The sequence below is a fragment of the Lynx rufus genome, unplaced genomic scaffold (assembly GCF_022079265.1).
Source record: "Lynx rufus isolate CCGP_SWC_20201006 ecotype Redwood Valley unplaced genomic scaffold, mLynRuf1.p SCAF_2, whole genome shotgun sequence".
NCBI classification, from domain to species: Eukaryota; Metazoa; Chordata; class Mammalia; order Carnivora; family Felidae; genus Lynx; species Lynx rufus.
The window spans coordinates 94,965,312-94,979,677 of NW_025814834.1; the positions used below are offsets into that span (position 1 = coordinate 94,965,312).

Consider the following 14,366-nt stretch of genomic DNA (forward strand, 5'->3'; position numbering starts at 1 on the left):
ATTTATTGCTTAACACAGGGTTATGGTTATATTATGGTTCAGTTTGAAATACAAATGAAATAAAGGATGCTGGTTCCTAGATTGTGCATTGAGCAATTGCTTTTGGACTCAGTGCTTTGAATTGTCTTAAGAGCTCATTTTGTGAAAGTTATTTAACCAATTTATGTAGATAGTATATCAAGGCTACTGATATAAGTCCTTTAATATTATTATTTATGATTAATTCTCTAATACACGTAGTGATAACCATTTTCCCCATCTTTCCTCTTTGGTGATTTCTTTTTCTTTTCTTTTTTTTTTTTTTTTTTTTTTAGGGGTATGATGCCTAGAGTTCATAAGATAAAAAAGTCTCTTCCACCTGAGAATTCTTGTTTGACAAATGAATCTTATAAACAGTTGGATTTTTTGCCTGACAAACTAAGAGCAAAGCTGCTTCCTTTCCAGAAAGATGGCATTGCTTTTGCCCTCAGAAGAGATGGCAGGTAAAGTACTTTCTTCAAGACATACTAAAAATGTTAAGTTCTGGCAAGTATATATATATAAAAGCAAAGGTCTGTGCAAACCATTCTTTTTCTATATAACTAGTATTCCCATTTATTTTTTTTATTATATCTTAAAATAATAATTTTAGGATATATCGTATTTTGCCTTCATTCTTTTTTTTTTAACTTGTTTTATATTTTATTTTTTTAAATTTACATCCAAATTAGTTAGCATATCGTGCAACAATGATTTCAGGAGTAGATTCCTTAGTGCCCCTTACCCATTTAGCCCATCCCCCCTCCCACAACCCCTCCAGTAACCCTCAATTTGTTCTCCATATTTAGGAGTCTCTTATGTTTTGTCCCCCTCCCTGTTTTTATATTATTTTTGTTTCCCTTCCTTTATGTTCATCTGTTTTGTCTCTTAAAGCACTCATGTGAATGAAGTTATATGATTTTTGTCTTTTCTCTGACTGACTAATTTCACTTAGCATAATACCCTCCAGTTCCATCTATGTAGTTGTGAATGGCAAGATTTCATTCTTTTTGATTGCCGAGTAATACCCCATTGTATATATATACCACATCTTCTTTATCCATTCATCCCATTGATGGACATTTGGGTTCTTTCCATACTTTGGCTACTGTTGATAGTGCTGCTATAAACATGGGGGTGCATGTGTCCCTTCGAAACAGCACACCTGTATCCCTTGGATAAATGCTTAGTAGTGCAATTGCTGGGTTGTAAGGTAATTCTATTTTTAGTTTTTTGAGGAACCTCCATACTGTTTTCCAGAGTGGCTGCACCAGCTTGCATTCCCATGCCTTCATTCTTGAGTGATACTTTGACAATATAGCTCTACTATTTTTTTTTCTTCCAGCTCTACTATTTTTTAAAGTTTATTTATTTATTTTGAGAGAGAGAGAGCATGTGTGCATGCACAGATCAGGAGCAGAAAGAGGGAGAGAGAGAATCCCAAGCAGGCACTGAACTGTCAGTGCAGAGCCCACTGTGGGGCTTGATCTCACCAACCCTGAGATCATGATCTGAGCTAAAATCAAAAGTTGGACGCTTGACTGGCTAAGCCACCCAGGCTCCCCTACAGCTCTACTTTAATAGCCATTTTTTTTCTTAGCACTTTGAAGGTTGTATTCTATTGACTTATGTCTTTCATAGTTACCATTAAAAAGTGTGCTCTTGAGTCTGAAAAATTTACAGGTGACTTATTGATTACAAGGAGAAAAACTACAAAAAGGTCCTTTAGTATAGCCTATAGTGGTGTAGCTACAGACATAATGTGCTGCACAGGAATTATACAACATTCCTAACTGGTGTTCTTCCTGCAAATTACCTGTCCTTTAATCATGAGGAAACAGTGTAACCTGTTCAGAATGTGGGATTTTTGTTGGAAAATTGACCTGAACTCTTCAAGTGATACAATGGCATGAAACAACCAAGGGAAGTGATGAGCATGTCCTAAGTTGAGAGAGACCTAAGAGTTAAAATATCTGAAAGTAATACATAAATCTTTAAAAAAAAAAATTTTTTTTTAACATTTATTCATTTTTGAGAGAGAGAGCATGAGCAGGGAAGAGGCAGAGAAAGAGGGAGACACAGAATCTGAAGCAGACTCCACACTCTGAGCTGTCAGCACAGAGCCCGATGCGGGGTTTGAGCCCATGAACTGTGAGATCATGACCTGAGCTGAGGTCAGACGCTTAACTGACTGAGCCACCCAGGTGCCCCAGCAATATATAAATCTTGATTAGATCCTGGATAAGTAAAAAGAAAAGTTTTAGAGCACATATTTAAGATAAATAGGAAAATTTCATCTGTACTGTATTGAGTGATGAATAATGTCAATTATCATGGATGAGGTAATGATGTTGTAGTTGAAAGAATGTTCTTGTTCTTGGAAAATGCATGATAAAGAATTTGGGATGTAGAATCCTGAGAACAGCCTACTTTCTACATTTTCCCAAAAGGAAAGGACATATATATGTTTACAGAGACTTTGAGTCAGCCAAAATGTTAACACTGAATCTGGTGAGTGGTACAAGAGTGTTCACTGTAGTATTCTTTTTGGCTTTTCTGTCAGTTTGAAAATTAAAAAAAAAAGAAAAGGAAAAAAAAGAATCAGTCTAATTTTCATTCCTTTGTAGGTCAACTATCTTTTCTGATTAGATCCGATCTATCTGTATGTTATTAGGATTCTCTCTTGGTCTTCAGAGTTCTGCAGTTTCATTATAATTTATTCATTCTGGTTTTCTTTTTATATATTCTCCCTGAGATTATTGTGCATTTTTAATCTGGGATTTGTGTTGTGTTGATTCTGGAAAATTCTCAGCTGTTACTTCTTTAAATATTGATTCTCACCCATTCTGTTTATTTTCTTTTTCTGCAATGTCTATTAGACTTAACCTTTTCCTCTTCCATTAATGTCTCATATTTTTTGTATCTATCTGTGCGACATGATGGCTACTTTTAAAGATCTTTTTATTAATAAGAGATCATGATTCAGTTTTTCTAGTCTGTTTAACTTACCTACTCAGTTGTTATTTTTAATTTTAATTTTTTATTTTTATCTTATTTTTCATTATTTAAATTTTAGTTATTTAACATACAGTGCAATATTAGTTTCAGGATAGAATTCAGTGATTCATCACTTACGTATAACATCCAGTACTCCTCACAAGTGTCTTGTTTAATACCCATCACTCATGTAGCCCATCTCCCACCCCCCTCCCTCCATCAACCTTCTGTTTATTCTCTATTGTTAAGAATCTCTTGGGGCATCTGGGTGGCTTAGTCAGTTAAGCATCCGACTTCAGCTCAGGTCATGATCTCACAGTTCGTGAGTTCGAGCCTCTTGTTGGGCTCTGTGCTGACAGCTCAGAGCCTGGAGCCTGCTTCGGATTCTGTGTCTCCCTCTCTCTCTCTCTGCCCCTCCCCGCCTCATGCTCTGTCTCTCTCAAAAATAAATAAATATTAAAAAAAATTTTTTTAAGAATTTCTTATGGTTTGTTCCCCTGTCTCCTCTTTCCCCTTTCCCATTTATCCATCTGTTTCTTAAATTCCACATATGAGTGAAATCATATCGTATTTGTCTTTCTCTGACTGACTCATTTCGCTTAGCTTGATATGTCCTAGCTCCATCCATGTCATTGCAAATGGCAAGATTTAATTCGTTTTGATGACTAAGTAATATTCCTGTGTGTGTGTGTGTGTATGGGCTCTCTCCATAGTTTGTATATTGTTGATAATGCTGCTATAAACATTGGGGTGCATGTACCCCTATGAGACTGTAGTTTTGTATTCTTTGTGTAAATACCTAATAATGTAATTGCTGGATCATAGCATAGTACTATTTTTAGTTTTCTGAGGAACCTCCAAACTGTTCTCCAGAGCGACTGTGCCAGTTTGCATTCCCATGAACAGTACCAGAGGGTTCCCTTTTCTCCACATCCTTGCCAATGCCTGTTCTTTCTTGTGTTGTTAATTTTAGCCATTCTGACAGGTGTGAGGTTGTGTCTCATCGTGGTTTGATTTGTATTTCCCTGATGATGAGTGATGATGTTGAGCATTTTTTCATGTGTCTGTTAGCCATCTGGATGTCTTTGGAAAAGTGTCTATTCATGTCTTCTGCCCATTTCTTACTTGGGTTATTTGTTTTTTGGGTGTTGAGGTTGATAAGTTTCAAAGTCTATATTTTGGATACTAACCCTTTATCAGACGTCATTTGCAAATATCTTCTCCCATTCTGTAGCCTGCCTGTTAGTTTTGTTCATTGTTTCCTTCACTGTGCAGAAGCTTTTAATTTTGATGAAGTCCCAATAGTTCATGTTTGCTTCTGTTTCCCTTGCCTTTGGTGACGTGTCTAGCAAGAAGTTGCTCTTTCCGAGGTCAAAGAGGTTGTTGTCTGTGTTCTCCTCTCCTATTCAGTTTTTAACTTTTTTTTAATGTTTATCTATTTTTGAGAGAGAGAGAGAGAGAGAGAGAATGAGAATATTAGATAGAGAGGGAGACACAGGATCCAAAGCAGGCTCCAGGCTCTGAGCTGTCAGCACAGAGCCCAACGTGGAGCTCGAACTCATGAGACGTGAGATTATGACCTGAGCTGAAGTCAGATGCTTAACCGATGGAGCCACCCATCACCTTTTCAGTTTTTAATGAATTTTTTGACATGATGTAGAAAATACATGGGGCAAAGTATACAGATTATAAGTATACAACTTGAAGAATTTTCACAGTATTGCCATCAGAAAGATAAAAAATAGTACATTACCTGTATCCCAGAAACCTTTTCTCTTGCCCCTTCCCAATCACTATTGCCTCCCTCCTCTCCAAAGGTAACCAACCATTTATCCTGACTGCTCAAACCACAGATTACATTAATATGTTCGACTGTATCATTGTAATCATCTGTATATACTCTTTTGTATCTGACTTCTTTCACTCAACATCATTGTGATAATGTTCCTTGTTGTTGCATATGGTTGTAGTTGGTTCATTCTCATTGCCATATGTAAATAAACCATAATTCATTTATTCATTCACTGTTGATGAATATTTGAGTTGTTACTAGTTTGAGGCTCTTACAAATAATAATGCTATGAACATTCGTATAGAAATCTCTTGGTAAATACATACATACACACACATTTCTGTCATGTGTATACCAAGAAGTATAATTGTTGGGTTATAACATTTGTGTATATTACAAGTAAAAAACTGTCCATATCAGTTTGCCAGGGCTGTCATAATGAAATACCACAACTGGGTGACTTAAACAACAGAAATTTATTGTCTCACATTTCTGGAATCTAGAGTCCAAAATCAAGGTGTTAAAAGAGTTGATTCCATTTTAGGGTCCTGAGGGAAAGATGGCTGTCTTCTTTTCATGTCATCCTCTCCCTATTTGTATCTATTCCCTTTCTTTTTTTTTTTTAAACTTTTTTTTTTTTAATGTTTATTTATTATTGAGAGACAGAGAGTGCATGAGCAGGGGAGGGGCAGAGAGAGGAGGAGACACAGAACCGAAGCAGGCTACAGGCTCTGAGCTATCAGCACAGAGCCCAACGTGGGGCTCGAACTCACAAACCACGAGATCATGACCTGAGCTGAAGTCGAACGCTCAACCTACAGAGCCACCCAGGTGCCCCTCTTCCCTTTCTTTAAGGACACAAGTCATATTGGATTAAGGCCCATGCTAATGATCTAATTTTAACTAATTACATCTGCACTGACTCTATTTCCAAATCAGGTCACATATTGAGGCACTGGATGTTAGAACTTTAACATGCAAATTTTGTGGGGGGCATAATTCAATCCATATCTCAGCCAAACATTTTTCAAAGTGTACCAACGTTTACTTATTCCTAGATATGTAGTATTTTTGATGTTGCTATCAAATGTTATTTCCCCCCTCTGGTTGCTTTGAAGATTTTCTCTTTGGTCACTCAAAAGTTTTGCTATGTGTGATATGTCTAAGTTTCCATTTAAACTTCTTCATTTTTGGGTTGATGTCATTTATTTGCACTAGGAATATTCTCAGTCTCTTCAAATCTCTTCAAATTTTATTTTTGCCCCATTCTTTGGTCTCCAGTTATATTAGACCTTTTCTCTGTGTCCTATATAGTGCTTATCTTTTGTATTTACTTATTTTTTAAAAATTTCTGTGCTTTACTTGGATATTTGTTGTTTACCCATACTGTTGTTTACTAATCCCATCTCTTGCTATTAAATTAATTTATTGGATTTTCTAAAAGAAAAGACCATCGCTCAAAATACTTGAAACCAAAACTCATTCAATATGGCTGAAACAAAAAAGTTGAATTTACTACTTGGTAAGCAAGGGAGAACTGTGCTCCTTAAAGACGGCAAACAAAGCAAAGAGTTGATAATGAATCAGACTTTGGGGAAGTTTGGAGTCTTTAAAAAGCAGGAGTGTTTAAGTGTTTGTTCAATAGCAGAATATACTTTAAGCTTTAGCTGACAAATGTCAAAGAACATTCAGTCCTTTCCTATCTTGAAATTGGAGAATAGGAACATTTTGTTTTCTGTTCTTGAGGTCAGATAGTGTATTTTTAAGCTCTAGAATATCCAATTCCTATCTGCTGGTTATGTTGATAGTATCTTGTTTTTTCCCATGTTTTAATTCCATCGCTTCTTTCTGTAGATATTGAGAACATACTTATTTTACATATCTGATATCCTTTGGAGGCTAATTTTGCTTTTGTTCTTGTTATTCATGACTGTCTATTTCCCAGTGTATTTAATTTTTAAATTTTTTGTTTTTATAATTAGATAATCATAATCTCTGTGAATCTTGAGAGACCTAAATAATGGATAAAGATTTTTAGGGAGGATTTACAAAATTAAGTTCTTGGTTTAGGGTTTCCCACATTTCAGAGGCAGTATAAATTCAAAACCTCAATGTCATCTTCAGGTAGGCTTGTGATTATGAATTTGTGGTTAATTATTGTCTCGTGCCAAACATTAAGTTTCTTTATTGGCTTTAGAAAATTGAGATGTAATTAAATTTAATAAAATGCACAGGTTTTAGGTGTACATTTGAGTGGATTCTGATAGATGTCTACCCCTGTGTTTTTGAATACCTCTGTCAAGATATAGAACACTTCTATCACCCAGAATAGGCCTCTTTATTTTCTTTATCAACCTCATCCTCATGAATTAGGCAATCAGTTATCTGACTTTTGTTACCAGAATATTTTTTTATGGTTACTTGATGCTCTGTTTTTTAACTTTTTGTTTTGAAATAATTTCAATTTGGAGAAAAAAGTATAGAAATAACTTTTATATACCTTTTACCTAGACTCACTAATTTCTAACATTTTACCAATTTTCCTTTACTATTTCATTCTTTCTCTTCTTTCTACACATATGCACATACACACAAGCCCACACACACATACACATGCACAGCATGTGCGCACACATTCGTATTTATTTTTTTCAAAGCCATTTGAGATTAGGTTGCATACGTCTTGCTCCTTTAACCTATGGTATTTGAGAATAAATAAATATTTTGGTGTTCCCAGGTGGCTTAGTCGGTTAAGCATCTGACTTGATTTCAGCTCAGGTCATCATCTCATGGATTGTGAGTTCAAGCCCTGTGTTGGGCTCTGTGCTGACAGTGCAGAGCCTGCTTGGGATTCTCCTTCTCTGCCTCTCTCTCTGCCCCACCCCTGCTCACACTCTCTATCTCAAAATAAATAAATAAACTTAAAAAAAAAAAAAGAATAGGGTGGCTCAGTTGGTTAAGTGTCTGATTTTGGCTCAGGTCATGATCTCACAGTTCATGAGTTCAAGCCCCACATTGGGCCCTGTGCTGACAGCTTGCAGCCTTCAGCCTGCCTCAAATTCTGTGTCTCCCTCTTCTGTGCCCCTCCTCTGCTCGTGCTGTCTCTCAAGAATAAATAAACATTTAAAAAAATAATAAAAATTTTTAAAAAAGAATAATTTGTATTTTAAGAACAAAAATATTCTCTAACATAGCCACTGTATAGTCATCGAATTCAAGGTATGTAATCTTTAATCTCCATATATGTTGTCAATTACCAATCCTTTATAACAATTTTTTTTCTTTTGGTACAAGATCTAGTCTAGGATCACTTATTGCATTTTGTGATATCTCTTTTCTTTCCTCTAATGTAGAACAGTTTCCCAGATTTTCATGAAACTCGCTTTTTTTTTTTTTTAAGAATATAGGCCAGCTTATTTTATAGAGTATATCTCAATTTTTAAAACATTTTCTCATGATAGGATTTGGACTGTGTAGCCCATTCTGGATTAGTACATAAGGGAGATACAAGTCCTGTCCTTCTCAGGTTATTGCTTTTGAAGGCATGCACTGTCAGCGTCTCCCTGGCAGTATTAATTTTGACTGCTACTCAGTGTTGTAACTACAATAGTCTATCACTCTCTACCATCTAGTTACTATTTTTCCCTCTCAAAATTGTTGTCTATTTAACAAACAACTAACGTGAGATGTTCAGACCATGTAAATATGCTTCTCTTACCCAATTTTCTCTCTTGGATTTAGCTTCATTACATATTCTTGCTCCAAATAATTTTTGCCCTGATAGTTGTGAAATGGTGATGTATTAATTAGGATTCTACTGTAAGGAAGAGCCCTCCTTTCTGTTTCAACAATCTCTCTCTCCTTCTCTTTCTATCTCTGCCTATCCATCCATCTACTCATTCATCCATTCTCAGGATGGACTCATGGATTCCTGTAGTATTCAGTGGGTTATAATCCCTTAATGTACTTTAGCTTACTTTTGTCTGTTTTGGAACTTGTTACACATAGAATCATGCAGGTTATATGGGCCTCTGTCTGACTTCTCTTGCTCAACATGTTTTTTAGATTCATATATATTATTTTGATCTCTGAATATTAGACAGCTATTTTGTTTGTTCACTTACTGATGGACATTTGGGTTGGTTCCAGTTTGGGAGTCTTTACGAAGAAGATGGTATTAACATTCATGGACAAGTCCTTTTGTGGACATATTTTTAATTTTCTTTCTATTTTTTAGGGTAGGTGTCTGTTTTAGTTTGTCAAAAAAACTCACCTTTTATCCATTTCATTAGCAATATAAGAATTCTAGGTGCTCCATGTCTTTGCATTTGGTGTTGTCAGTTTTTTTCAGTTTAGCCATTCAAAATGAGTGAATGAATCTTCAGGTGGTAGCTCATTGTTTTTTAATTTGTATTTTCCAAATGACTAATAATGTTGGCATAGTTCAACATATATTAATGTTTTGCATATATTTTAGTTACTGTTTGTCTTTTATTACTGATTTGAAGGAGTTCTTTTATTCTGCATAGTGGACCTTTACCAGATAGATGTATTGTAATATTTGCTCCCAGTCTATGGTTTGCTTTTTAATTTTCTTTATAGTATTCTTTATGAACAGAAATTTTAATAGTATCTAATTTATCAAGTTTTTCTTATACAGTTAGTGCTTTTTATATTGTCACAAATAAGTCTTTTCCTACCCTAGGATCACAAATATGGTTCTTATGTTTTGAATTGGAAGCTTTCTAGTTTTAGCTTTTATGTTTTGATATGACTCCTCTTGCTTAATTTTTGTCTGTGGAGTGAAATAATAGTTCTAGGTTCAGTTTTCTTTCATATTTATATTCAGTTATTTTGGCACCATTTTTAGAAAAGACCCTTTTCTCCCATATATTACCTTGATGCCCTTGTGAAAAGGCACTTGACCACATATATGTATAAATCTATCCTCAGGGTTTTTTTGTTGTTGTTGTTTTTTGCCGTGTGTGTGTGTGTGTGTGTGTGTGTGTGTGTGTTTTAAATTGTCACTTCTTTTCCATTTTTACTTCAGCTGTAGCTTTCTTTGGCTCAGGTTTTGTTTAGGAGACTCATTTCCACTGTGTACTTTGTATAGATCTAAGGCACTATTACCATTGCTGTGCTTAGCTGTTAAGTTTTAAGATTCCCTGTTGGTGAACTGGTGCAGCCACTATGGAAACCAGTGTGGAGGTTCCTCAAAAAATTAAAAATAGACCTACCCTATGACCCAGCAGTAGCACTGCTAGGAATTTACCCAAGGGATACAGAGGTACTGATGCATAGGGGCACTTGTACCCCAATATTTATAGCAGCACTCTCAACAAGAGCCAAATTGTGGAAAGAGCCTAAATGTCCATCAACTGATGAATGGATAAAGAAATTGTTGTTTATATACACAATGGAGTACTACGTGGCAATGAGAAAGAATGAAATATGGCCCTTTGTAGCAACATGGATGGAACTGGAGAGTGTGATGCTAAGTGAAATAAGCCATACAGAGAAAGACAGATACCGTATGTTTTCGCTCTTATGTGGATCCTGAGAAACTTAACAGAAACCCATGGGGGAGGGGAAGGACAAAAAAGAAAAAAAGAGGTGAGAGTGGGAGAGAGAGCCAAAGCATAAGAGACTGTTAAAAACTGAGAACAGAGAGGATTCTGGGAAGATGGCGGCCTAGGAGGACGCTGGGCTCACCACGCGTCCTGCTGATCACTTAGATTCCACCTACACCTGCCTAAATAACCCAGAAAACCGCCAGAGGATTAGCAGAACAGAGTCACCGGACCCAAGTGCAGACGAGAGGCCCACGGAAGAGGGTAGGAAGGGCGGCGAGGCGGTGCGCGCTCCACGGACTGGCGGGAGGGAGCCGGGGCGGAGGGGCGGCTCGCCGGCCAAGCAGAGCCCCCGAGTCCGGCTTGCAAAAGCGGAGGGGCCTGACGGACTGTGTTCCGACAGCAAGCGCGACTTAGCGTCTGGGAGGTCATAAGTTAACAGCTCTGCTCGGAAAGCGGGAAGGCTGGAGGACAAAGGGAGGGTGAGCTGCGGAGCCCCCGGACGACAGAGCTCAGTTTGGCGGGGAACAAAGGCGCTCGCCAGCGCCATCTCCCCCGCCCATCCCCCAGCCAAAATCCCAAAGGGAACCGGCTCCGGCCAGGGAAATTGCTCGCTCTGCGCGAACACCCAACTCTGTGCTTCTGCGGAGCCAAACCTCCGGCAGCGATCTGACTCCCTCCGGCTGCCACAGGGCCCCTCCTGAAGTGGATCACCTAAGGAGAAGCGAGCTAAGCCTGCCCCCCCTGCCGCCGTGCACCTTGCCTTCCCACCCCAGCTAATACGCCAGATCCCCAGCATCACAAGCCTGGCAGTGTGCAAGTAGCCCAGACGGGCCACGCCACCCCACAGTGAATCCCGCCCCTAGGAGAGGGGAAGAGAAGGCACACACCAGTCTGACTGTGGCCCCAGCGGTGGGCTGGGGGCAGACATCAGGTCGGACTGCGGCCCCGCCCACCAACTCCAGTTATACACCACAGCACAGGGGAAGTGCCCTGCAGGCCCTCACCACACCAGGGACTACCCAAAATGACCAAGCGGAAGAATTCCCCTCAGAAGAATCTCCAGGAAATAACAACAGCTAATGAGCTGATCAAAAAGGATTTAAATAATATAACAGAAAGTGAATTTAGAATAATAGTCATAAAATTAATCGCTGGGCTGGAAAACAGCATACAGGACAGCAGAGAATCTCTTGCTACAGACATCAGGGGACTAAGGAACAGTCACGAGGAGCTGAAAAACGCTTTAAAGGAAATGGAAAACAAAATGCAAACCACCACGGCTCGGATGGAAGAGGCAGAGGAGAGAATAGGTGAACTAGAAGATAAAGCTATGGAAAAAGAGGAAGCTGAGAAAAAGAGAGATAAAAAAATCCAGGAGTATGAGGGGAAAATTAGAGAACTAAGTGATACACTAAAAAGAAATAATATACGCATAATTGGTATCCCAGAGGAGGAAGAGAGAGGGAAAGGTGCTGAAGGGGTACTTGAAGAAATAATAGCTGAGAACTTCCCTGAACTGGGGAAGGAAAAAGGCATTGAAATCCAAGAGGCACAGAGAACTCCCTTCAGACGTAACTTGAATCGATCTTCTGCACGACATATCATAGTGAAACTGGCAAAATACAAGGATAAAGAGAAAATTCTGAAAGCAGCAAGGGGTAAACGTGCCCTCACATATAAAGGGAGACCTATAAGACTCGTGACTGATCTCTCTTTTGAAACTTGGCAGGCCAGAAAGAATTGGCACGAGATTTTCAGGGTGCTAGACAGCAAAAATATGCAGCCGAGAATCCTTTATCCAGCAAGTCTGTCATTTAGAATAGAAGGAGAGATAAAGGTCTTCCCAAACAAACAAAAACTGAAGGAATTTGTCACCACTAAACCAGCCCTACAAGAGATCCTAAGGGGGACCCTGTGAGACAAAGTACCAGAGACATCACTACAAGCATAAAACATACAGACATCACAATGACTCTAAACCCGTATCTTTCTATAATAACACTGAATGTAAATGGATTAAATGCGCCAACCAAAAGACATAGGGTATCAGAATGGATAAAAAAACAAGACCCATCTATTTGCTGTCTACAAGAGACTCATTTTAGACCTGAGGACACCTTTAGATTCAGAGTGAGGGGATGGAGAACTATTTATCATGCTACTGGAAGCCAGAAGAAAGCTGGAGTAGCCATACTTATATCAGACAAACTAGACTTTAAATTAAAGGCTGTAACAAGAGATGAAGAAGGACATTATATAATAGTTACAGGGTCTATCCATCAGGAAGAGCTAACAATTATAAATGTCTATGCGCCGAATACCGGAGCCCCCAAATATATAAAACAATTACTCATAAACAGAAGCAACCTTATTGATAAGAATGTGGTAATTGCTGGGGACTTTAACACCCCACTTACAGAAATGGATAGATCATCTAGACACACGGTCAATAAAGAAACAAGGGCCCTGAATGAGACACTGGATCAGATGGACTTGACAGATCTATTTAGAACTCTGCATCCCAAAGCAACAGAATATACTTTCTTCTCGAGTGCACATGGAACATTCTCCAAGATAGATCATATACTGGGTCACAAAACAGCCCTTCATAAGTTTACAAGAATTGAAATTATACCATGCATACTTTCAGACCACAATGCTATGAAGCTTGAAATCAACCACAGGAAAAAGTCTGGAAAACCTCCAAAAGCATGGAGGTTAAAGAACACCCTACTAACGAATGAGTGGGTCAACCAGGCAATTAGAGAAGAAATCAAAAAATATATGGAAACAAACGAAAATGAAAATACAACAATCCAAACGCTTTGGGACGCAGCGAAGGCAGTCCTGAGAGGAAAATACATTGCAATCCAGGCCTATCTCAAGAAACAAGAAAAATCCCAAATACAAAATCTAACAGCACACCTAAAGGAAATAGAAGCAGAACAGCAAAGGCAGCCTAAACCCAGCAGAAGAAGAGAAATAATAAAGATCAGAGCAGAAATAAACAATATAGAATCTAAAAAAACTGTAGAGCAGATCAACGAAACCAAGAGTTGGTTTTTTGAAAAAATAAACAAAATTGACAAACCTCTAGCCAGGCTTCTCAAAAAGAAAAGGGAGATGACCCAAATAGATAAAATCATGAATGAAAATGGAATTATTACAACCAATCCCTCAGAGATACAAACAATTATCAGGGAATACTATGAAAAATTATATGCCAACAAATTGGACAACCTGGAAGAAATGGACAAATTCCTGAACACCCACACTCTTCCAAAACTCAATCAGGAGGAAATAGAAAGCTTGAACAGACCCATAACCAGCGAAGAAATTGAATCGGTTATCAAAAATCTCCCAACAAATAAGAGTCCAGGACCAGATGGCTTCCCAGGGGAGTTCTACCAGACGTTTAAAGCAGAGATAATACCTATCCTTCTCAAGCTATTCCAAGAAATAGAAAGGGAAGGAAAACTTCCAGACTCATTCTATGAAGCCAGTATTACTTTGATTCCTAAACCAGACAGAGACCCAGTAAAAAAACAGAACTACAGGCCAATATCCCTGATGAATATGGATGCCAAAATTCTCAATAAGATACTAGCAAATCGAATTCAACAGCATATAAAAAGAATTATTCACCATGATCAAGTGGGATTCATTCCTGGGATGCAGGGCTGGTTCAACATTCGCAAATCAATCAACGTGATACATCACATTAACAAAAAAAAAGAGAAGAACCATATGATCCTGTCAATCGATGCAGAAAAGGCCTTTGACAAAATCCAGCACCCTTTCTTAATAAAAACCCTTGAGAAAGTCGGGATAGAAGGAACATACTTAAAGATCATAAAAGCCATTTATGAAAAGCCCACAGCTAACATCATCCTCAACGGGGAAAAACTGAGAGCTTTTTCCCTGAGATCAGGAACACGACAGGGATGCCCACTCTCACCGTTGTTGTTTAACATAGTGCTGGAAGT

At 38.1% G+C, this 14,366-nt stretch overlaps 1 protein-coding gene across 1 annotated transcript in view; it reads left to right on the top strand.

Annotated features, from left to right (window-relative positions):
* The window catches only part of ZRANB3 (zinc finger RANBP2-type containing 3), a 303,611-nt gene that overhangs the window by 21,457 nt on the left and 267,788 nt on the right, over positions 1 to 14,366 (top strand). The window contains exon 5 of the mRNA XM_047084772.1: positions 315 to 482. Coding sequence (XP_046940728.1) covers positions 315 to 482 — 168 coding nt within the window. The remainder of the gene's footprint in view (positions 1 to 314; positions 483 to 14,366) is intronic.